Below are 23590 nucleotides of genomic sequence, written 5' to 3' on the forward strand. Positions count from 1 at the left end.
ATTTAAATTGTTCATCCTCTTTGTCACTATGAGCCATGAAGCAAAAATTTGCTACTTCTTCATCACTCCCACTTACACTTTCATCACTATCATCCCAAGTAGCCTTCATTGTTTTCTTCTTGAATTTATTAGATGATTTGAGGAGAGGACAATCTGTTCTTATATGACACGGCTTTTTACATTCATAACATATTACCTCATCGTTTTTGCTCTTTTCACCTTTTGACTCTTTTTGGTTGGTAAAATATTTCTTGAATTGTTTCTTCTTTTTAATAAAATTTTTATACTTTCGTGTGAAGTAGGCGACATCATCTTCATCAAGGACTTCCTCATCTTCGGAGTCGACTTTAGTGCTATACTTTTTTTTCTTTTTGGATTCTTCCTCTAGTGCCCTTTCATGGTAATCTTATGTATCATGAGAGAACCAACAATTTCATATCATGTTCATCAAATTTCTCCTCTAATGTAGACACCTCAATACTATTAACAAATTTTATTGGAATGTAAGAACCACTACTAACATTTAACCACAACTGGGAATTTGAATAAGGAACTTTCTCGACTCTTTCCACGGATAGAGCCAAACTACTCCACCGCTCTTTTTACGAGTTCAAGAGCAAACTCAATCTTTTCCACGGTGCAGGACCAAACCGGTACAAGTATTTGAATTTGGTAGTAACACACCATAGATCTCTCAAAGAGTAATTTACCATTTGAAGTACTCACAACTATTTTCCCACAATACAATAAAAAAATCTTTAACACACCACAACTCTCTCAAAGGCGGTTATAGAAATATTTGATGTGACTCATAAACTATGCAATGCAATGCATGATGAAAGTAAGAGAGGTTAGAGAGGAAATCGCTATAAAATTTTGGGTGAATTTTTTGTTATAGCCATGTAGATCTTTATCTTGATGGACATGCACATGTACAAGGGTAAGCAAGCATAGACCGTTCAGATTGCTACTGTCGCCCAAACTCCTGTGGAACAGGAATGCTACTAGAAATGATCGTAGTCGATTTGGACATCTCGACAACCATGAGTAGGGTCATGGTGATGGCAGAATTGAATGCCCAAAGTGCAACCGCTATCACGAGGGTGGGTGTTTGGCGAGGACAAGGGCGCGTTTCAGATGTGGCAAGTAAGGCCACAAGGTGGCTGAGTCTACCCACCAGAGGAACCAGGATGCCAACCTGCTTGCGCAACAAAACCAGGGCGGATGCAGAGCGCCGGGGAGGACGATGAACTTGAATAGTAGTAATAGGTACTCTCCTTATCCCTAATTGTTAAACCTTTTACTGGTTGACCCTAATGATACGCGTTCATGTATGATGGAAATAATTGATGAACATTTATGCTAGAATTAGAAACCTTAGAACCTACGTGGTCGTACCACGCCGTAAAAGGCCGAGATTCAGAAGACCTAAAAGTTAAGAAACTCAAGGTGGTGCTTACAAAACAAGCATGGGAATGGCGCGGTGTTCAATCAAGAATAGTGAATACGAGGCTAACCTATCTTAGAGTTAGGTGTAAGCAACTTTTAAGGAAGGGAGAACTTGTGACGCACGAACCCCATTGAAAACTAATTTTCTTGAATTTTCCATTTAATGGTCAAACTTCCAAGATTTTATTGAAGACATTAGAGGTTGAGTTTGGGAATACTATAGAAGAAAGAAATGCTCGGAATGACCTCGAGAACCTAAAAAAAATATGAAATAAAATTGTAGAAAAAATAATACTTGTAGGACATGCTTCATCTTGGTAAGTAGCCACACATAGGCTCTAGGCAAGTAATACCTGTAGAAATGACTAGGACATGCTAGCATGGGAGCTTATCTTACATTTGGTGGTTAGGATATGCATGTTTAGAACTTAAATAAGCAAATTTGAACCGGTGTGCATGTATGTAAAGAAAAATTACGAAAATACCCTTGTATAAGAATAGATGATGCACGTCTATTAAATGTTTATGGAGGATGGTAATATTGTGATCTGCCCTATGGGTGCTAGATGGACGTTTGTGCTTACGGGATCAATAGGAATATTCCTTTATTAAACTTGCATAAACGTTTAGATCATGTTTTTTGTGTACTAGGTGATCAATAGAATATCTCCTTAGTAAAGCCTGCATGTATCAGAGTGAGTACGGCGACAAAACCAAAGTGGTTATACAACATCTTAAGTCAAAACATTTTTAGTACGCCGAGCACTTTGGGATCGTGAGCGACAATCAGAGACCTATGTGTAGCCTAAGATTTGGCATAGCGACAAGGAGCTAACCCCACGACTTGAAAATGTTTGTTGTGACCTAATCTGCCTCGACACCTTAGAACCTAATATATCTCCATGATACCCAAGAGGAACTATGAGAAGACATAAGATCGATGATAATGTGAATGGAACTATTTGGGGAGTCACTATGTGTGTAAGATATAACCCGCCCCGATGAGGGACGAGAGATTACATAAATAGTGACCCGAAGACCCGCTAGTGCATGTAGAGTATAACTCGCCTAAATAGAAGTCGACGAATTATACGAGTAGACGATATGATAAGCTACCAGTGTATGTATGATAACCCGCCTTGAGAGGGGACGATGGACTACTTAAGTGGGATACATGAGAAATTGCTACTGTATGTATGATAACCCACCTTGAGATGGGGACGAGGGACTACACAGGTAGTTGATTGAGGATATACTATTGTGTGTATAACAAATCTGTCTGAGAGTAAACGATAGACTAAATAAGTAGTATATTGAGGAGCTACTATTGTGTGGAGGAAACCCACTCTAGGAGAAGATAAAGGACTACACAAATAAATTAGCTCATGATAGATACCACTGTGGTGTGAGGTAACATTCAGGGGATACGTGAACTAGGCCGAACTTCTTAGCACCCTATGACAAGTGGAAACATATTAGGTTTAGGATGCGATGAGAGCTTACAGTAGACTACTTACCGAGTTTTTATACTCACTCATCTTCTCTTTTCTTTTTTAGGTACCGATCAAGGTGGGTAGGTGCTCGAGAGCTGCTGTCATAGGGGGATGTCGATCCACGACGTCAATGTTATTTTCTACCTCTTTTGGGTTGTCGTTTGTACTGATTTTTTTTTCCGACACCCTTTCTCCATTTGTAAATAACTAGAACAATACAATTTTGTATGTATTTTAGATTTTAAATCATGTGAAATTTTTACGTATTTTTAATTATTATTTTTTATTTATTTCTAATTTTGTGTTCTCCTTTTCATCACGGTTTGATTTGTCGAAGTATTGAAAATCGGATCGTGATAACCTAAAGCGACTCAAAAAAGACATGAAACGCTCAGGCCTATAAGCAACATGTGCAAAGTCAATTCCTCTCACAGGCAATCAAGGGGGAACATGAGCCATGTGTCACGGTCATGCTCGTCCGAGGCGTGTTGCCCATGACCGCATGCCCATGACAAGTCAAACCATTTATGTCTTTTCATATTCTAGTGTTTTACTTTTGTATTTCTAGGAAGTATGACGTTTTAGAAATATCATGTCTAGGCCTGCCAGCATGAAATTCCTCAGAATGTACTATAGTGGGATACGTGTCAACTTCTCCCCACCCAAGATTATATATAGTGATTCGTTGTTATTTCTCTCTTGCTTGCTTATATAACATCTCTTTCGAAAATCTCTCTGCTCTCGTTTTCTAAAACCTTTTCTTAAAACTGAGGGCAGAGGCTCGAGCATACGTCGCTTGACCGTGCGACGCAAGAACGAATTGGCTTAGCTCACTTGTCGTTGGAAAGTGAGTGTCGCACAATCGCAAGTCCGCTGCTATCAAGAGTGCGATTGTGACACCATACATGCCCCGAGTTAGTTGTCTTATGGTTGTGTTGGTCTGTGTGGATAATTTTTACTCTTAAGAATCGAGAATGCTGGGACCATCCGGTGTCGAATCTGGATTCCGAATCATGATCCGAATCTTGGGCACGAGTAGTTACCATTCATAAGTTAAAATTCTTAATTAATGGCTTTTTCTCTGACAAAAAGAAAAAAAGAAAAAAGAAAAAACTCCTTTCTTTGGCTCATCACTTTATCCAGTAAAAAGATCAAATAAGTTATATGTGGCTTGAAATGTCAATCTTCCCCTGAAATGGCTATATGCCATCTTCTTCAAATGAAGGCCAACCGTTCCTTCTTCAAATGCATCAGCTAAGCCTTTCACTCTGTGAAATTAGTCGCCTCGTTCTTCCTCTCCGTCAATAATCGAGCTCAATTTCGCCACTTTTATTGCTTCTTGAAGCTCGAACCTCAAATGGAAGGCGCTATCTTCCCCAACAAATCTCCACTTCCAGTGAGTAGACCCAATCAACCAGCTGAAACTTTGCGGTTCAATTCGACAACTCTTCCACCTCCTCCGCCTCCCTCGCTGCCCTCTTCCTCACCTCCGATCGATACCCTTCTTCAGCATCTTCTTCAACTGTCCCTGCCGCCCAATGACAGTGCTCACAAGCTCAAACCTGCAAATGTTGCGCAAAAGAATGTTCCCCATTTGCCTTCGCTTCGAATTTCCGTGGATTCGAACAAGAAACAGCGAGAACGGCCTCAGATGAAGAAACCCGTGTTGTACAATGACGAGGAAATTCGAGATGGGCCTCCTCAATTTCTCTACAAAAAGGGTATGTGGTTACTTAATTCAATCGTTGAACAGCCTTTTGATAGCTTGAATGATTTTTTTGATTCTGTGAAGTTTGAGTTGCTTGAAATTGATTTGGTGAGTCTGTTGAAAGCGCTAGATCATTCGGGTAATAGTGAGAGAGCTATTGTGTTGTTTGAATGGATTGTGTCGAGCTCTGGCTCTGTCGATGTGAAATTAGATAATAAAGCTTTTGAACTTATGATAAAAATTCTTGGAAGAGAATCGAAATATTCAACTGCACTCAAGGTGTTCGACGAAATTCCCATTGATAAATACTCGCTTGATGTTCGAGCTTGCACCTCCATTCTTCATGCTTATTCTCGCAGTGGTAAGTATAAGCAAGCCATTGCCATGTTTGAGCGAATGAAGGACTGTGGGCTATCTCCAAGTTTGGTTACTTACAATGTCATGCTTGATGTTTATGGGAAAATGGGTCGCTCTTGGGATAAGATTTTAGGATTGTTGGATGAAATGAGAAGTGACGGCTTGAAATTTGATGAATTCACTTGTAGTACCGTGATATCTGCTTGTGGAAGAGAGGGTCTTCTAAATGAAGCCAAAGAGTTCTTTGTTGGATTGAAGTCAAGTGGTTATGAGCCAGGAACTGTCACTTACAATGCCCTACTTCAAGTGTTTGGAAAAGCAGGAATCTACTCAGAGGCTTTAAACATCTTGAAAGAAATGGAAGATAATAATTGCAACCCAGACTCTGTTACTTACAATGAGCTTGTAGCTGCTTATGTTCGGGCTGGATTCCACGAGGAAGGAGCTTCTGTCATTGAAACAATGACACGCAAGGGCGTGATGCCGAATGCTGTGACATATACTACTGTCATTAATGCCTATGGTAGGGCAGGCAAGGAGATGAAGGCATTGCAGTTATTTGACCAGATGAAGCGATCGGGATGTGTTCCAAATGTGTGCACGTATAATTCTATTCTTGCATTGCTGGGAAAGAAGTCACGGTTGGAGGAAATGATAAAGATACTCGGTGATATGAGAATAAATGGATGTTCTCCAAACCGAATAACATGGAACACGATGCTTGCCGTGTGTGGTGATAAGGGGAAGCACAAGTTTGTGAACCATGTTCTTAGGGAGATGAAAAATTGTGGTTTCAACCCAGGTAGAGACACATTTAACACATTAATCAGCGCGTATGGCCGTTGTGGGTCGGAGATTGATGCAGCGAAGGTGTATGGTGAGATGATTAAAGCTGGATTCACACCATGTGTTACAACTTACAACGCGCTTCTGATCGCTTTGGCTCAACGAGGAGATTGGAAAGCCGCGGAATCTGTGTTTCTGGATATGAGGAACAAAGGATTCAAACCGAATGAAACGTCATTCTCATCGATGCTCCATTGCTATGCAAAGGGGGGAAATGTGAGAGGATTAGAGAGGATTGAGAAAGACATTTATGATGGTCATATCTTCCCCAGCTGGGTTCTTTTGAGAACACTCATTCTTGCAAACTCCAAGTGCAGAGCTGTTAAAGGAATGGAAAGGGCATTTGAGGAGTTGATCAAGAATGGATACAAGCCTGATATGGTTATATTCAACTCTATGCTATCGATTTTCGCTAAAAATAACATGTACGAAAGGGCCCACGAGATGTTGCACTTGATTCGTGAAGCTGGACTGCAACCGGATCTTGTCACCTACAATAGCTTAATGAATATGTATGCACGGAGAGGAGAATGCTGGAAAGCAGAAGAAATCCTCTCGGGACTTATAAAATCTGGCGAAAAACCCGATCTCGTGTCGTACAACACAGTAATCAAAGGCTTCTGCAGACAAGGACTCATGCAAGAAGCCATTAGAATTATGTCTGAGATGACAGCTCGGGGGATTCGTCCTTGCATATTCACCTACAACACTTTCGTGTCGGGCTATGCAGGACGCGGAATGTTTACAGAGGTAGATGAAGTCATTAACTACATGATACAGAACAATTGCAGACCCAATGAACTTACCTACAAGATTGCAGTGGATGGTTATTGTAAAGCAAGAAAATACCAAGATGCTATGGATTTCGTGTCCCGGATCAAGAACATCGATGATTCGTTCGACCAACATTCCACTCGAAGGCTCGCTTCCCATATAAGGGAGCTGATGAACTCTTGATCTCTCCAGGTATTCCTGCTGCTCAATTCTTTGTTCATTTATAGAGAAGTTCAATGTAGATATATAACATTACAAAACATTAAACACCTTACCAGCTCATTCATAATTTATTTCTGATTAGTCTCTGGATGGTTCTGATAGGAGACTATATGAGTTATTATGGATTCATCTTTGTCAAGTTTTGCAGCAGTCTCAGTTTCTATGAACATAAATTATGGTTGTAGGCTGTAGCAATCTGCTGGTATATAATAAACTTATTTCTGGACCTCTTTGTTCTTTTGATCTCTACTCTTTAAATATTTAACCTTAAAAGGCGAGGAGCAATCTGAGGATTCACCATAGACTCGTTCAAGTTCATTTTCAAATAAAAGTATAGAGAAGTACAATAAGGATGTTTTTTTTGGGGAACGTACAATAGTGTAATGGCTCATGCCTACCGCTAGCAGATATTGTCTTTTTTGGGTTTTTCCTTTCGTGCTTCCCCTCAGGGTTTTTAAAATGCCTCTGCTAGAGAGAAACTCAATCCCACCACTAGCAGATATTGTCCTCTTTGGACTTTTCCTTTCGGTCTTCCGCTCAAGGTTTTTAAAATGCGTCTGCTAAGGAGAGGTTTCCGCACCCTTATAAAGAATGTTTCGTTCTCCTCTCCCAACCGATATGGGATCTCACAATCAGGGCTCAGCATCCTCGTTGACACTCGTTCCCTTCTTCAATCGTGGGACCCCCAATCCACCCCCTTCGGGGTTCAACATTCTTTCTGGCACACCTTCTTGTGTCCACTCCCCTTTGGGGCTTAGTCTTCTCACTGACACATTGCCTAGTGTCTAGCTCTAATTCTATTTGCAATAGCCCAACTCTACCACTATCAGATATTGTCCTCTTTGGACTTTTCCTCGGGCTTTCCCTCAAGGTTTTTAAAACGCGTCTTAGAGAGAGGTTTTTACACCTTTATAAATAATATTTCGTTTTCCACCCTAACTGATGTGAGATTTCACAAAGAGAGACTCTTAAAATGTGTTTGTTTGTATCTTTAGTGCGGAAAGGAAAGTTGAACTTAGTTTAGGGGCTTATTATAAATAAATTAAAGTTCATGGGCCTGTTTGTTTAAGGGTTAAATTTAAATTTGTAATTTAACCAATTTTCTAATACTTAAAATGGATCTTAATTTATATATTTTGTTTTTACTCCCCAAAAATGAAAAGCCATAAATGGGGCTTTGGAAATGGGCCAAACATGAGGTGGGCCTTGGATCTTGGGCCAGAATAGACTTCGCAGCCCAAGCCCAACTTGTCCGTCAAATCGTCTTTTTTTTTTTTTTTTTTTCTTTTCTTTTCTGTAGTATTTGATTCCTTTTGTATGATCTGTTGGTAGTGATGTGCACTTTGAGCCTTCAGCTTTCATGTCCGTACCCCACTCATTATCTTATATTGCCTCACATAGTTGATGTAGTTACTTGCTAGATCTAAGCTCTGTCGAGGTGGTCGTTGAGATGAGGTGGTCTTATAGGAACGACCTTATCTTCAATGAGATCAATATCCCCTGCAACATGGTCACGTTATCTACTTCTCACTTGAGTGAAAATTATCCTCACATACCAACATGATTTATTTTCATTCATATATGCATCATAAGAAAATTCCTAGAAGGTCACCCAACATAAAATTGTAAAGTTCCTATGATTGAGGCACTAGAAAAGAAATGTACCCTTGTTGGTATATATAGTGATTTTCAATTTTTTTAAATCTTTCTTAGTCATCTTATCCTTAGGATCGTTCTCATTTGGATGTGGTTTCGGTTCATTCATGTACTTTTCTTTACTCGAGTGTCACATGCAAAATCCAGGCGAGGTAGAACCCAAGTAAAGAAACTATTTAGCCAAGATGCTTGAAAGCAAGCCCACCTCGACCAATCGAATGAGTTGAGCTAAACCGAGCTTATGGGAATGTGGGAATCAGACACGTTTTACTTGGATTTTCTTTGACCTACAAAACCTTTTTCGGGTTTTTGAGTGGGCCAAAAAAAAGATTTTTTTTGGTCGATTTCAATATTTTTTCTCGAATTATACAACAAATTTGAATTTTTTAATAACCATTTCCTTTATAAATCGATCGTAGTCATTATTAATGCGAGATAAACTTTATTTATAATATACAAACGTTCTAGCTGTAACACTATACATATATATATAGTGTGTATAATAGCATACACTATATATAGAGAGAGGTCCCATCATGTTCAAGCTGTAATGCTATTATACACACTATATATATATGTAGAGAGAGAGAAATTCCTATCACGTTCTAACTTAACACTATATAGTATGTATATGTATATATATAGAGAGAGATTTCCATCGTAACACTATACACTATATATAATGTACAGGGTTACAGCCTAATGGAACTCTCTCTCTATAGCGTATAGTATTATTACTCGAATGTGATAGTACTATCTCAATAAATAAATATATAAATAGAGAGACTTATCATATTCTAGTGGTAATACTATACACTATATATATATAAAGAGAGAGAGAGATTCCTATCACATTCTAGCTTAATACTATACAGTGTGTATGTATATATATATAGAGAGAGAGAGAGACCGATCACGTTCCAACTATAACACTATACATTGTATATATAGAGAGAGAGTCCCATCGAGCGGTAACACTATACATTATATATATCGAGAGAGAGAGAGAGAGAGACCCATTAAACAGTGACATTATACACTATATATATAGAGAGAGAGTCCCATTAAGCTATGACACTATACATGATATAGAGTGAGAATCTCATTAAGCTGTGACACTATACACTATATATAGAGAGAGTCCTATCATGTTTGAGCTGTCCACTATACACTATATATATATATAGAAAGAATACTATCATATTCGAGCTGTAACACAATATACTAGATATATATACAGAAAGAGATAAAGAGAACTATATATTCACGAAGGTAGCTGTTATTATTTAAGGGAGAGCGAGAGGTATAATAATGGTTGGAAGAGAATAAGGAGGGGACGTAGGGTAAGTATTTTCACACAAAAAGAGTGGCAGTGGAAGAAGAGGACCACGAGGCTACCAAGAGATGGAAAACGAAAGAAGCAACAAAAATGCCTTCCTTTTCTCTCTTAATGTAACAACACTTAGCGTACACCTAAAGCTCAATACGCCCAAACCCGACTCAGCCAAGCCAAGCCAAGCCAAGACAAGCCAAGCCCACCTCCCGCCTCCTCTACTCCGCCTAAGCCTCCCCCCCCCTTACCCACAATCGTCTCCCCATTCCTTTCCTTCAAGCCTTAACCACCCAGTTTTCTCTTCCCCTATCCCTCCCTCACAATACGAAACCAACCCAAAATCTCTGCAAAATTCGGTTTTCCACTCTTCCCCCCGCCCTAATTCTTCCTTCTCCTCCTAAAACCCTGTTTTAAGCCCTCTCATCGCCGTGATTTCTTCTGCCTTTTCTGCCTGATTCCATATATCTGAATGGGTTGAACACAGTTTCTGGGTTTTGGAACAAACCAAAATGGAGTGGGACAGCAATTCGGATCTGAGCGCCGACGACGACGACGAGGGCTTCCTTCTCAACGATGGCGGCCCTCTTCCTTTCCCTGTTGAGAACTTGTTCCAAACTGCCCCATGTGGCTTCGTCGTCACCGATTCTCTTGAACCTGACCATCCCATCATTTATGTCAACACCGTCTTCGAAAGGGTTACTGGATATCGGGCGGAGGAAGTTCTCGGTCGCAATTGGTTAGTTTCTTCTCAAATTTTGATTCACTGCTACTTTATGTTCTAATTTTGGGGCTTATTTAGGGGTTCAATTAGTTTATTTACGAAAACTTAGAGAAATTTATTCTTTAGTTGCCTAGTTAGCTTGATGTTGGATGGAGTGGCAAGTTTTTGGTCTGTGTTTATAGCTGATGAGCAGGTTGTTGGAATCCGTAGTATGTTCTCTGGTTAATATCTGGGCAACTTTCTGCATCTTTGCATCTAGTTTCTATGGATAATTTGTGTTAGGAGCCCACTTCTAAAGCCTTCTAAAACATAGCTGTTACTTGACTGGGATCGCTACCTCGTGCATGCTAGGACGACCTTTGAAAATTCGGTCACGATTGAATTAATTAACAATAGAAGCTCTTTAAACGAAATGAGCGCCTTAGGCCTCTCTTGGTATGCATCATCTTCGTGCATCGATCCGTCCAACTCTACGTATATCACCTTCATGTACGTAGAGTTCAGGGATATGCATCAGCTTAGCCAAGTCTCATAGGGAAAAAAGGAATTTGTTTCAATATTTCATGACTTTTACGAGCACACATATGCATGAAGTTCCATGCACAAAAATCAGTGATGCAACGTATGTAGACTAGGAAGGTGTTATGAGTACACATATGCATGAAGTTCCACATACAAGAACCAGTGATGCAACTTATGTAGACTAGGAAGGTGTTCCTACAGTAAGATCACTTACCTTGGGTTTTCAAATAATTAATAGCGCCTATTAAGAAGATTCTTGGCCGCCATTAGACCTCAAAAATCATTTTTTTTTTTTTCAAATCTGTCTACCAACAAAATTCAAATAGAACTCGAGCCTAAAACTTAATCGAACTCATATAGGCTTAGTGGTGTTCATAGACTACGAAAACCTGCCAACAAAGCCCAAAACACTTGCTGTACCGTGTTTGAATTCGTGAACGTACTGCAAAAGTAGAGTGGATATTCTCTTTGTTGTCGGAGCATAATACTTGAAAATTGAAGGAGAAACCCACCACATTGTTGCAACTCGTGAAACCCAAACGTGGTGCTCCTATCCGAAGGTCAGCAACCACCAAACACGCAAGGGAGGAAGTTTTAGGCTGATGTTCGATGGAACCAATGAGAGAGAAAGGGAGAGAGATTGCCAAGAAACCCAATTCAAACTCCTTGGTTCATTATCAAAATAACCCTCGTTGCTGAGTAGGTCTCTGAGATATGGTGTTGATGTCAATGGAGGGCATTCACTAGTGTTCGGGGGTAGATAAGCCATCTTGTCACCTTTTGCTTATGACAATGGAAACTTATTTACAAGTAGAGTAGAACTGTCATAAATAAAATGGCATTCTGACAACCATGGATATTTTGTTCTCAAATCATGAACTGATTGACTTTGGAAGGAGCCATGAAAATAGTGCAAGTTTCTTAAGAAATCACCTCGTGCCTTTCCATCCATATTCTTCAACTTTTATTAAGTTGTTTCATCATTTTCTATTTTATGAGGTATAAAAGAATGACCTTGGTGTTCTTATATGTTCGTATTCTAATTTCCACTAAGAAATCTAATCTAGTGTTTCCTTTTTTCCCGTCGACTTGATAGAGGATCTGGAATATTGGAAATTTTCAAAATGTTCTTGCTTATATGGTAAACCAAATGCCAAAGATTCGGTTTGCATCGACAGTAAGAAGCATATTACATAGATCTTTTGCTGCAATTTTTTTTCAATTTCCTAAAATTTAGACGGTTGGGCGTTTCTTTTGAGGTATTAGGAAGCACCACCCATATGATTTTGTATTATGGCAGTATTCTTGGAAAACGATTAGGCATATTGTTATAGTTGTGCTTGGGCAGCACTGTGGTAGGTATTTTAACTGCTTTTGAGGCTGTCAAAGATGAATTCTTACGGTTCCTATGATTCTGAGAAGCTGCTTTTAGTTGGAAAAGAAAAAGTATTTTGAAGATCTAGTGTATAGTGGCCCTCTGAAGGATGGACTGTATTTGTCTCGTTTAATCTGGGATCGTCAATACTTCGAAGTTCGTGGAGATTATTTTTACTGGAAAGATACTTTATCGAATGGATTGCATAAAAAGCGGGAGAACCCCAAATCTAGGCAAAGGCAAAAGAGTTGTGAAGTCATGATGTAATTGTAATTTGTGCAAATGTAACAGTACATTGTACAAAGAGTTGAATAAAATGCATTAAATGGGTCTTTAATGATTGGATATTGAATTTCAAAGAGTCTAGGGTTGACCCACTTGATTGACACAATCACCAACTTGCCATTCAAACCTCCCATTCTCTTAAAAGGGTAGATGGAGAAGGAACTCTTTGATCATCTCTTTGTGACCCTATGTCTAGCAAATGGAAAGCCAAATGGCTCGGAGATGCAACACCAAATTGACTGAGAAAAGTCCTAGTTCCAAAGAATATTATCAAGGTCTTTGTCATCCCTGACAAAGATTGCAACAAAACAACCTATCAAACTAGACAACTTTCTTGATAATTAATCAAAGGTGTTAACGCTTTCATGAATGAGATGTCATGGGAAGAATTTAACCTTCTTGAAAAATCTTTCTTTGGACACGTCAATGAGGAGCAGTTGGTGCCAGTAGTTCAATACCCGAGCATCTAGCCTATAGACCCAAACAACCAAATCACCACTCATGCGCCATACGCTAGAACATTCTTGAAAATTTTACCTTCCACAATGAGGTTAAGGCAAACACGCTATAAGGAGAGATTCACCAGATGAGCATCTATGCTCTCTCAACTAATCTCAAACTCCTCGATCAAGGATAAAAAAGCCACATGATATGGTAATCTTGCTAGTTAAATCTAAGAACCTCATAAACGCTTTGGATATGCAAACCCTTAGTTCACAAATGCTAAAACCCCCAAATCAAGTTGATTTCATTCCAAATAATTTGCAACTATTCAGAATTTGATTTAACAACCATATTGAAGAATAAGACATTTAGATCTAAATATATTTAAAAATCTCAAAACGATAAGGAATCACCCCAAGGGATAGTAAGATTCATATTACCTTGTTGATGGAATATCTCAAGGCAAGAACACTTGTTTGAGATTTGAATCACTCCACAAACAAGATTGATCAAGTCAAACTTGAATGATTCTAAGCCTGCAACCTAGACTACATAGAATTACAAAGAAACTTAGCCCTTTCTAAATGCTATTTTTACTATATTTTCAAAGTCTATCTTACAAAGATAACATACATGGCTTTATATAGCCTCAATATGAAACCCTTAACTTTCCATGAGGCATTTCAAGAGTTTGTAACCCTCATACTTTATGACCATAATTAGCCACTAGGTAAATTTAACCTAAAAGTAAATAAAAAGTCTTAAAACTTAAAATATATTAATGAAATACCATAAATCTAGATTTACATAAAATCCCACTTGAAATATCTTGAAGCCTTTGTTGCATAAATAAAGCATAAGCTTGATTCTTCTTAATATGACATTAATTGGAACTTGGTTCAACTTTGATGAAACTTGGCCTTATCTTGTGGTAATTTAGACAATATTCTTCACAACTTCCTTGAAGTTCATGTTGTATGATTGAGATGCCTTGGTTCATATCACACAAGATCCATCGTTTTCCTATCAAGAATAGATGAAGGAACTCCAATGACAAAGAATGAACTTCCAAAATGATTTCTCATCTGCAAACGAATAATTTCTCATAGCAAAGAGATGATATAGAAGTAAGGAAACATAGAGCTAAGACATCAATCCTAAGCCCACTTATCCTCCATAAATAAGTACCCTTCTCATCACCTACAACGATTAGGTTATTTCTTTTCTCTTGTTTAATGACAAATCATTTCTTATCTGAAAAAGGGAAGCTCATTGGAAATATTTTTCCAAGGATTTTCATAAGTTTCTTTAACCCCACCTGGCATACACTCAAAAGGATAGTTACAGATCCCTTCTGTAAATTTATGTGGTAAACTTTCTAATATTTTTTGCTTCCGATAGTTATACCTCCCTCATTGCAAATTGGGAAGATCTTTTGTAAACACCATGGATTATACATCCCTTTTGTAAATTTCAATCATCAATGAAATTGTCTCTTATCAAAACAAAAAACAAAAAAAAACACTCAAAAGGATGAGGATCATCTTTGCTCATGATAATTTGTACAACTAGATGCTAGACTCATAGGGGAGGCATCACAACCATTTAGCCAACGAGGCCTTGTTTTGTGCTCTTAAGTGGTACTCTAGCCCCCATGTTCCACGGGCTTCGCCACCACCTCCCACCTCATAAGGTACCCTTTCCCTTCTTTGACCCCTCCCACAAAAGACCCATTATAAGCTTTTTTTAAAGTCTTAGTAACAGTACTTGGGACTCTAAACATGGACAAAAAGTAGATCAATATGCCAATCAAGATAGAACGAATAAGAGTCACCTCTGGGGTCATAAATCAAAACCAAAATTTGACACTTACCACTGTTGATCTTAAGCCTAGACATAGCTTCAGAAAATGATGAAATGTGATTTAGATTGAGGAACGATTCTTCCTTTCCCAAGTAGAAAAAAGATAGTATTATTGGCAATCTGAAGATGAGATAAAGACACCTTACCCTTTCCAATCTCAAAACTCTCAAGGATACAACCATCAAGCCTTCCCCCCCTGAAAATTATCCTACTAAGAATGTCCACTTTGATCTGGAAGAGAAAAGGAGAAAGATGACATCCCTGCCTAAGAGTCCTCAAGGCTCTCAAATTCTCAATAACCTCATTAGAACTAAGGGCTTGGTCTAGAATTTTCTACCCGCAATAAGTTTATTCAAGATCATTACAGATGGCTTGGTTTATCTTTTTTCTTTGGCTTAGGTGTAATTTTTTTTTATTTTTTTTTTATTTTTTTATTCTGAAGATGACATTCTTGTTACCATCCTTAGATCTTGTTGTTGGAGAAGCCCTGGGTTTGATGGCTTTTGGAACTGGTTTTTTCAAAACACTTGTAATCTACTTTGATTCTACCTCTTGGATGGACCCTTGATCTAGTTTCAAGACTTCTTCCATAACGTTTCTATTAATTGCAAATACAAAAAAAAAAAAAAAAATTGCTAATGAGTTGGTTGATGAGTGGAAGAAGAAAAAAGGGAAGGGCGGGTAGTCTTCAAGTTGAACCTAAGTGTGCTTTGTGATGGTGATAGTGTTTTCTTTGATGCCATCCTCCTAAGGATGTGATGGAAGGTGGAGAAAGTGGATTCAAGGATATCTTGTGTGGACAAAATTTTTCATTTTTGTTAGTAGGAAGGCCTGGAGGAAAGATTTCTCCGTCTGCCTGTATTTTATCGTTACTAACCATGGTGATTTTTTCTATTCATACATATTATACACTAGATACTTGATTATTAACACATTTGGGACGTTCTTGCAGTCGATTCTTGCAATGTAGAGGTCCATTTGCAAAAAGAAGGCATCCACTGGTCGACTCTTCCGTGGTTTCAGAAATCAGAAGATGTCTAGAGGATGGCACTGAATTTCAAGGAGAGTTGTTGAACTTTAGGAAAGAGGGAACCCCATTGATGAATAAGTTGAGGTTAACACCTATCTATGGAGATGATGAAACAGTAACTCATGTTATTGGTATCCAATTCTTCACTGAAGCAGATATTGATCTGGGACCTGTGACCAGTTCTACAACAAAGGAATTAGCGAAATCGTCTGATAGGTTTCGTTCTGGCCTTTCATCTTTTCGCGTTACATCTGTTGGCGACCGAAATATTTGTCGTGGTGTATGTGGTATTTTTCAATTAAGTGATGAGGTGATATCCTTGAAAATACTCTCACGGTTGACGCCCAGAGATATTGCATCGGTGGGATCTGTTTGTAGGCGGTTTTATGAACTGACAAAGAATGAGGATCTCTGGAGAATGGTCTGCCAAAATGCCTGGGGTAGCGAAACAACACGTGTTCTAGAGACCGTGCCTGGTGCAAAAACTCTTGGCTGGGGCCGGTTAGCGAGAGAATTGACAACTCTTGAAGCTGCTGCCTGGAGGAAGCTGACCGTTGGGGGATCTGTTGAACCCTCACGATGCAACTTTAGTGCGTGTGCAGTTGGTAATAGAATTGTACTATTCGGTGGGGAGGGTGTTAATATGCAACCGATGAACGATACCTTTGTACTTGATTTAAATTCTAGTAAACCAGAATGGCAGCATGTTCAAGTTAGTTCTCCACCTCCTGGGAGATGGGGTCATACTCTTTCTTGTGTAAATGGTTCTCATTTAGTCGTCTTTGGAGGTTGTGGAAGACAGGGCTTGCTTAATGATGTTTTCTTGTTGGATTTGGACGCAAATCCTCCTGCCTGGCGTGAAATATCTGGATTGGCTCCTCCGCTTCCTAGATCATGGCATAGCTCCTGCACTCTCGATGGCACGAAATTGATAGTCTCCGGTGGATGTGCAGATTCTGGAGTACTCCTTAGTGATACCTTTCTGCTTGACCTCTCAATGGAGAAACCCATATGGAGGGAGATACCTGTATCTTGGACTCCTCCCTCTCGGTTGGGGCACACGTTATCTGTGTATGGTGGGCGGAAGATTTTGATGTTTGGGGGTTTAGCAAAAAGTGGACCTCTTCGGTTTCGATCAAGCGACGTCTTCACAATGGACTTAAGTGAGGAGGAACCTTGTTGGAGATGCGTAACTGGAAGCGGAGTACCGGGTGCTGGAAACCCAGGAGGGGTAGCACCTCCGCCTAGACTGGACCATGTTGCTGTGAGCCTCCCAGGTGGAAGAATACTGATCTTTGGCGGGTCAGTTGCGGGTCTTCACTCAGCATCACAGCTTTACCTGCTGGACCCAACAGAAGAGAAACCGACATGGAGGATATTGAAAGTACCTGGACGGCCTCCGAGGTTCGCATGGGGACACAGCACATGCGTGGTAGGGGGATCAAGAGCAATAGTCCTGGGAGGTCAAACTGGAGAGGAGTGGATGCTAAGTGAGCTTCATGAGCTATCATTGGCAAGTTCTGTGATCTGAACTGATGAATGAAAGAGAGATGAATTGAGAAGATTGGCAGAAATGTTGTTGGTCTGGTCAGGACTCTGTATTAAAAATGTATGTTCCAAAAGTGCTGCATCATATTCTTGTAAGGAAGGAATTGTTCTGACTCAGAATAAAACTTTAAATTCAGGTTGAAACGAGCGAGTGGATAGCGGTTCGTGTGATCTGTGTATGAAGTATATTCTTGTTCTTCTTCCATAGTAAGTAGTAGGGGGTTAGATTAAGTTGATAGAGAGATGATAGGTTTCAATGATCATATTCTTATTGTTATAAGAAGAATGTTTTGGTCCAATTCAGATTCTATAGGGATTTGGAAGAAAGAGGGATTGAGTGAGTGAGTCCATGTCGATCATGTCTTGTCTGTAATAACTTTGTACTCAGCTTGGCCATCTTCTTCTATTCGTGACCTCAACAAAGAAGATTCAGAAGGAAGAAGCTGTAAAAGTAAAGTAACAACAACAACAACAACAACAACAACCACAACAACAACAACAACACTCTGCTTATCTTATTTATATAACTTGCTTTTTTACCTACCTTTTTCTACCTGTAATCGAGATTTTATCTACCTTTTCTCTATACAACTCACAATCATCACCCCTCTTCTAAACTTTCTAACCAAAACATTCATTTTAATCGTTTTTCATATCGATCAGCTATTAAATCCGATATAGATGTGTCTACGTTGAATCTATATTTTCCCTAATTGTTTCATGGGTAGATTTTCTTTTTAAAAACTTTTTTATATTGTGTCATGAAATTTCATACACGAAAAATCATTTTTAACATTAAATATCTATTTTTTTTATACCTAGTTTTAGATACTTATCATTCATTTTATAGGTCAAGGATGATAAAACAGTAAATTTATATATGTTTTAAAAAAACAAGGAAAGGACACTTGCGCTACTACAATAATACATTATGAGCCAAATTGTATTTGGAAAGTATAAAATCAAAAGTGGCTAGTCGTCTTGCACCAACAAAAATATATAAAGAAACAAAATAAAACAAGTTATAGGGTTTTTATTTTACATTCACTTTTGAATTAAAAACAAATTAGTCATAAATTCTTTCTTTATGCAGAACTTCCAAGTCCATGCATACAATTGAAACCGACTAAAAAAATACTGTGATCATTAATTGAAAAGCGTCATGCAAAGGAGTGGAAGGGAATTGGAGAGTCGATAGACTGGGAAATAATTGAAAGCTTTTAAGTATTGTAATTAAACTATTACCAGCAAAACTGAAGTTCCAAAATAGCAGTTTCATCTCAGCTGCAGAAGAATTAGGAACAAGAAACTCGAGCCGAAAAAGAACTCGACAACAAAATCTATGAAGCACCAGCTCCTTTACCCTTCTTCCTTTGAAGCTTCTTCATGTAGAATTCAAGCTCCTTGCCTTCCAAAATATATCTGTCAAAAATTTGCAAAGTTTCAGCAACATTACCCAAAAACTATTCCACACCTTCAATGATTGAGCTCAACAAGTTTGAAAGAACACAACAGAATCAAGAATCCTTATGAGATTCATAATGCTTACCCATCTGCTCGGCCACATTGACCAGGTCTTGATGAGATACACGCCATCAAACGACCACTGCTGAATTGTTCTTCAATGTGTGGGTCAAGCTTACGATCCTGCTGACGTTTCTCTATTTTGCGCTGCACGTGGTTACTCTTCTTTACCTCCTCAGTGGCAGCATCAGCTTCCTATCAACCATTAAAATTAAGTAGTGTTTTGGATCAAGTGTTGTATCATACATATTAAGAATGCCATATCATTATCCATCAAAATTAAGTTGTGTTTTGGATCAAGTGTTGCTCTACCTCTTCCTTCTTAGAAGATGTTGCGGTCTTCTTCTTCCGTCCAATATCCACTCCATAATGCTGAAGATACCACTGCTTAAATGGTGCTGCATCAACTTGAACGATGGCACTCTTCACCAAAGTTTGAGTACGAACAAGCTCATTATTAGATGCATTGTAGACCACATCAAGAATACGGGACTTTCTAGTCACAGCCTCACTACCCCAAGAGTAGTTTCCAGTATCAAGCCTAAAAGCTCTCCACTTGACATTTCCCCCACGAACTCTAATTCTCCGGATTGATTTATCACTGGATATCTTGGTGTTGGCAGGTTGCCTGCCGAGCTCATACCTTTACAAACAAAGGGAAAGAGGCAATATCAAAAGGACTGCAAAAACATGAAAAGAAAATGAAAGTTGTACCTTGAATCGACATAAATTTTTCGGTGATATATTTTATTATGATTTTTTCGGTGATAGTTTTACTTGACTCAAAGTAAAACTAACTTACAAAAGGAAACATTTCAACTTCTACATTGTAAAACATCAAACTGTAACACAGCACAAATATTCAAAGAAACTAGGTTTCTACATCAATAAGAGAAATTGTGCCGTTCATTAAACAAATGTGAAAATGTAACATGGGACGAGCAATTTATTTAGAACAGAAATATACAAAAATCAACCAGAGGAGATTAGATAAATAATGCAGATTAATCGAGATTATTGAAATATATATTGGAAAAGATAACGAACGACGAACTCTTGCCACCAATTACTTCACCAGTTATCCACAAAAATAATAATAATAAATATCTCAGCTAAACCTACAAATCACCGCAAAAACCAAGCATACAAAGAAAAGTACAAAATGTTGGCAAAAAATGTGATGAAAGCAAAAACTGATTTCAAATTGCACTCGGCTAAATAGAACTAGTAATTACTTTCTCTTCTTCCTCCAGGCTTTCTTCTTGCCTCCTGTGGCACGCCTCTTGTGCATAGAATCACGAGAAATACCTATCAACAAAAAGCCCTCCAAGATTAATAGAAAGAAACAACAAAAAATTGAGATATGTAGATCAATGAGGAAAGTTGTGTCTAACATACCCATCTTGGCAAGATTAGAACTCTTGTCGTGAAGAGCAGTCTAGGGTTCCTGAAACAAACATCAAATAGCCCTCAAACCCTAAAACCTTACACTTCCAAGGAAAACATGAAAGATGTAGAGAAAGGGGAAAATCTATATAGGATGAGGAGTTCAAATTTGGGGACAAAAGTAGATTTCCTGAAGAGCCTATAGGCCTCCATATATTTTTCATTCATTTCATTTCATAATCTATATTCTTAGATTGGCCACATATTTCCAGGGTTCAGTTCTACAGTATAAGATGTTTTTGTTATATTGGGGCAAGAATGCTTTCATTGATTACTAAGGCTTTACAAAGTTTACATTAGATTCGTCAGGAAATATAAACATGATCAAACCGTTGATAGCAAACCAATGTCCCAACCCAACAGTTGGAAGAAAATTAATTGTTTAATTGACATTTTTTTAAAAGAAAACCTACGAAAAGTATTTTTAAACAAAATCATCCCACAAATTACAGTTAACCCTCTCAAAAAGCTCTAAATATCAGAAACACCAGAGAGCACTAATAACTATTTCCAAACTTAAAAGGTTCTCAAACTTAATTAAGACATCGGAAGTCATAAATGTTCTTACACCTTCAGAGTAATAACCTCCGATAATATAACCAGCTAACAAGAAACTAATCAGATCTCTGGCAAATTGATAAACCTAAAACCAGTCTAAAGTTGGAAATCAATAAAAAAAAAAAAAAATTGAACATTCACAAAGAGTATCCAGAATGTCAAAAACAGAAGAATTAAACCAGGCATTCGCCAAAACCACCTGGCTCGGTCTGGACAAAGTACTAAACACCAAATTACATAAAAGCGCATCAGTAATAAACGAAGCAGCGATAATAGCCATCCAATGACACCGATTACTAATAAATCTCCAATATTTAACATTGAAACAGCATTCTAAAACAGTGAGAATGAGAGACTGAGCAAAACAAACACTCAATTATGATTGCAACAAACAGACATCCAATAAAGAACTTGAAAAGAACAGAAGGCATTCAATCACGAACAAACCTTGAGCGACCGAGAGAAGTCGAGAGAGAGACGGAAGAGAGATTGAGAGGGGTTTTGATGCGGCGTGGGTTAGGTTTAATTAGCTTTCAGTTTGGGTTTTTCTGAATGGGCTGGGCTTTCCGTCTATCTACGCTTTCCGGCCTTTTCCAAGTCAAAGTCAAAGTCAAAGTCAAAGTCAAATCTTGATAGAGAGGTTCGTATACTCCACGGCCCGCTCTTGGTCTCGAGTAGAGAATTTCCATTTAAATGGGCAACAAGAAAATGAATGGGGAAAGATTTCTGTTCGTTAGACAAACGGGATTAGGGATGGGATTGTATTCATCGTCCCGTCCTCTCTTTTTCCTATAAAAATAATGGTATATTTATTTATTACAAATTATAATAAATAATTTTTTTTTTATTTTCTTGATATTACGGCTTATTATACTTTATATGAACTTGTGGGTTTCTTATAAAATATTAAGACTATGATTGGAATTGTGTGCAAAACTATATTGTAATACTATAATTTGATAATATATTACCTTATATTTTTATTTACATTTTTTTCTATGCTTTACAAAAGTTTGAATTTTATTTATTATATATATATAATTCTGTGTGAGAACTTGATTCTACAAAAATAAATGGAGAATTTCACGGGAATATTTCTTGGTCCCCACCTAGTATTTTTTTAGATTAAAAAAAAAATTAAGAGTACTATTGAAACATTCAAATGTTTAGGGGTATTTTTATTAAATTAGCATTTACTTTATTCGACTAAAAATTAAATCATGTATTTATTTAACTTCCATAAATTGAAAATATTGCCTTTTCAAAATTTAAAATATTATAAAAATTTAAAATATTATAAATTTTTATAAATTATAATAAAATGAACAAAAGGGGGTGTAGCTCATATGGTAGAGCGCTCGCTTCGCATGCGAGAGGCACGGGGTTCGATTCCCCGCACCTCCAGAATTTTTACTTTTTATTATCATTTTCACATTTTTCGCTGTACTAATTTAATTACGTTTCATTTAATTAATGCGGCGTGTCGCGCACGTGCAGCGAAACATACAAGACGTTAATTAATTAATTTATTCATTATTTTCCTCTTTTCTTTTCAAATATCAATTTCATGAAAAAATAAATAAATTATAAAACGTTATTAGAAGAAGATCATTTTTTTTTGTTTAATTTTTTAATTTGAATTTTTTTATTTAGTTTCTAAATTTTAGAAGTGTCAACTAAATATTTTATTTTCAATTTTATATATGTTATTAACCTATTCAACTAATTTTATTAAACATAAAATTCAATTTTTTTTATCATACCTATCAATTAATCTTTAAAATATATATATATATATATATATATTATGAATTTATTATACATTTTTTTAGTTAAAAGCACAAAATTGATTTTGCAAAAGGATTGCAATTATTACCTTTCGTTTAAAAAATCATTAGAAAAGTATTGTTTTTATGTGTTGGATGAATTACTAAAATTGACTTCATAATAATATAATACAAATGTTTTGTTTATGTATATTTCTATTATTTTTTTTTATTACAAATTTTATAACACAAAAATAAGACTTAATAATAATATAATAGAAAGTAGACTCTAAATTTCCACGTGTCACTAATGTCTCATGCTTATCTTTAATGTGAAAATATAACTCTTAAAATGAACATCATTTATAACATAAATTTCAAAAACACGGTTAAAACAACTTCTCTGAAAAATACAACTATGATGTTACGTATTTAAATACGAAATACTAAAATTTAGAGAAAATAAAAATAAATACAAAATAATCTAAAACAATAAAATGAAAAACAACCTATTCTAATCTAATATCAACTTAAATTTTGTAAAATTTGTAAGGAAAGATTTTTCATTTCATTGTGTTATAATTTTGCATAACCAAAATAAACCTATTTTCAAAGTACAACTGAGCACAAAAATACTAAAACATTTCAAAATAATATCTAAATTTTTTTC

The 23590-nt window shown here is 37.3% G+C and overlaps 3 protein-coding genes and 1 non-coding gene across 4 annotated transcripts; 3 read left to right on the top strand and 1 right to left on the bottom strand.

The window, feature by feature from the left end:
* The first annotated feature begins 4126 nt into the window (after positions 1 to 4126).
* On the top strand, positions 4127 to 7077 carry LOC111468552 (pentatricopeptide repeat-containing protein At2g18940, chloroplastic-like). The gene has a single exon (XM_023113799.1). It carries the CDS (start codon positions 4300 to 4302, stop codon positions 6808 to 6810), a length of 2511 nt encoding a protein of 836 aa, XP_022969567.1. The 5' UTR covers positions 4127 to 4299; the 3' UTR covers positions 6811 to 7077.
* A 2964-nt stretch (positions 7078 to 10041) lies between these two features.
* Positions 10042 to 18236, top strand: LOC111468553 (adagio protein 1). Its single transcript, XM_023113800.1, has 2 exons — positions 10042 to 10574; positions 16001 to 18236. Exons 1-2 carry the CDS (start codon positions 10348 to 10350, stop codon positions 17607 to 17609), a joined length of 1836 nt encoding a protein of 611 aa, XP_022969568.1. The 5' UTR covers positions 10042 to 10347; the 3' UTR covers positions 17610 to 18236.
* A 478-nt stretch (positions 18237 to 18714) lies between these two features.
* Positions 18715 to 21678, bottom strand: LOC111468617 (40S ribosomal protein S8-like). The gene is made up of 6 exons (XM_023113894.1): positions 21602 to 21678; positions 20549 to 20597; positions 20386 to 20458; positions 19463 to 19793; positions 19176 to 19345; positions 18715 to 19048 (listed from the first exon to the last, which is right to left on the bottom strand). The coding sequence occupies exons 2-6, from the start codon at positions 20550 to 20552 to the stop codon at positions 18967 to 18969; spliced, it is 660 nt and encodes a 219-aa protein (XP_022969662.1). The 5' UTR covers positions 20553 to 20597; positions 21602 to 21678; the 3' UTR covers positions 18715 to 18966.
* An 807-nt stretch (positions 21679 to 22485) lies between these two features.
* TRNAA-CGC lies at positions 22486 to 22558 on the top strand. The gene has a single exon. It is a non-coding gene; the product is annotated as a tRNA-Ala (tRNA).
* Positions 22559 to 23590: the final 1032 nt, after the last annotated feature.

Source organism: Cucurbita maxima, unplaced genomic scaffold (assembly GCF_002738345.1).
Source record: "Cucurbita maxima cultivar Rimu unplaced genomic scaffold, Cmax_1.0 Cma_Scf00037, whole genome shotgun sequence".
In the NCBI taxonomy this organism is placed as follows: Eukaryota; Viridiplantae; Streptophyta; class Magnoliopsida; order Cucurbitales; family Cucurbitaceae; genus Cucurbita; species Cucurbita maxima.

Coding starts and splice junctions, on each gene's coding strand:
- LOC111468552 (XM_023113799.1), top strand. CDS start 4,300: ATGGAAGGCGCTATCTTCCCCAACAAATCTCCACTTCCAGTGAGTAGA.
- LOC111468553 (XM_023113800.1), top strand. CDS start 10,348: ATGGAGTGGGACAGCAATTCGGATCTGAGCGCCGACGACGACGACGAG. Junction 10,575..16,000: donor GAAGTTCTCGGTCGCAATTG/GTTAGTTTCTTC, acceptor ACGTTCTTGCAG/TCGATTCTTGCAATGTAGAG.
- LOC111468617 (XM_023113894.1), bottom strand. Junction 19,346..19,462: donor CATCTTCTAAGAAGGAAGAG/GTAGAGCAACAC, acceptor AATGGTTGATAG/GAAGCTGATGCTGCCACTGA. Junction 19,049..19,175: donor CAATGTGGCCGAGCAGATGG/GTAAGCATTATG, acceptor AATTTTTGACAG/ATATATTTTGGAAGGCAAGG.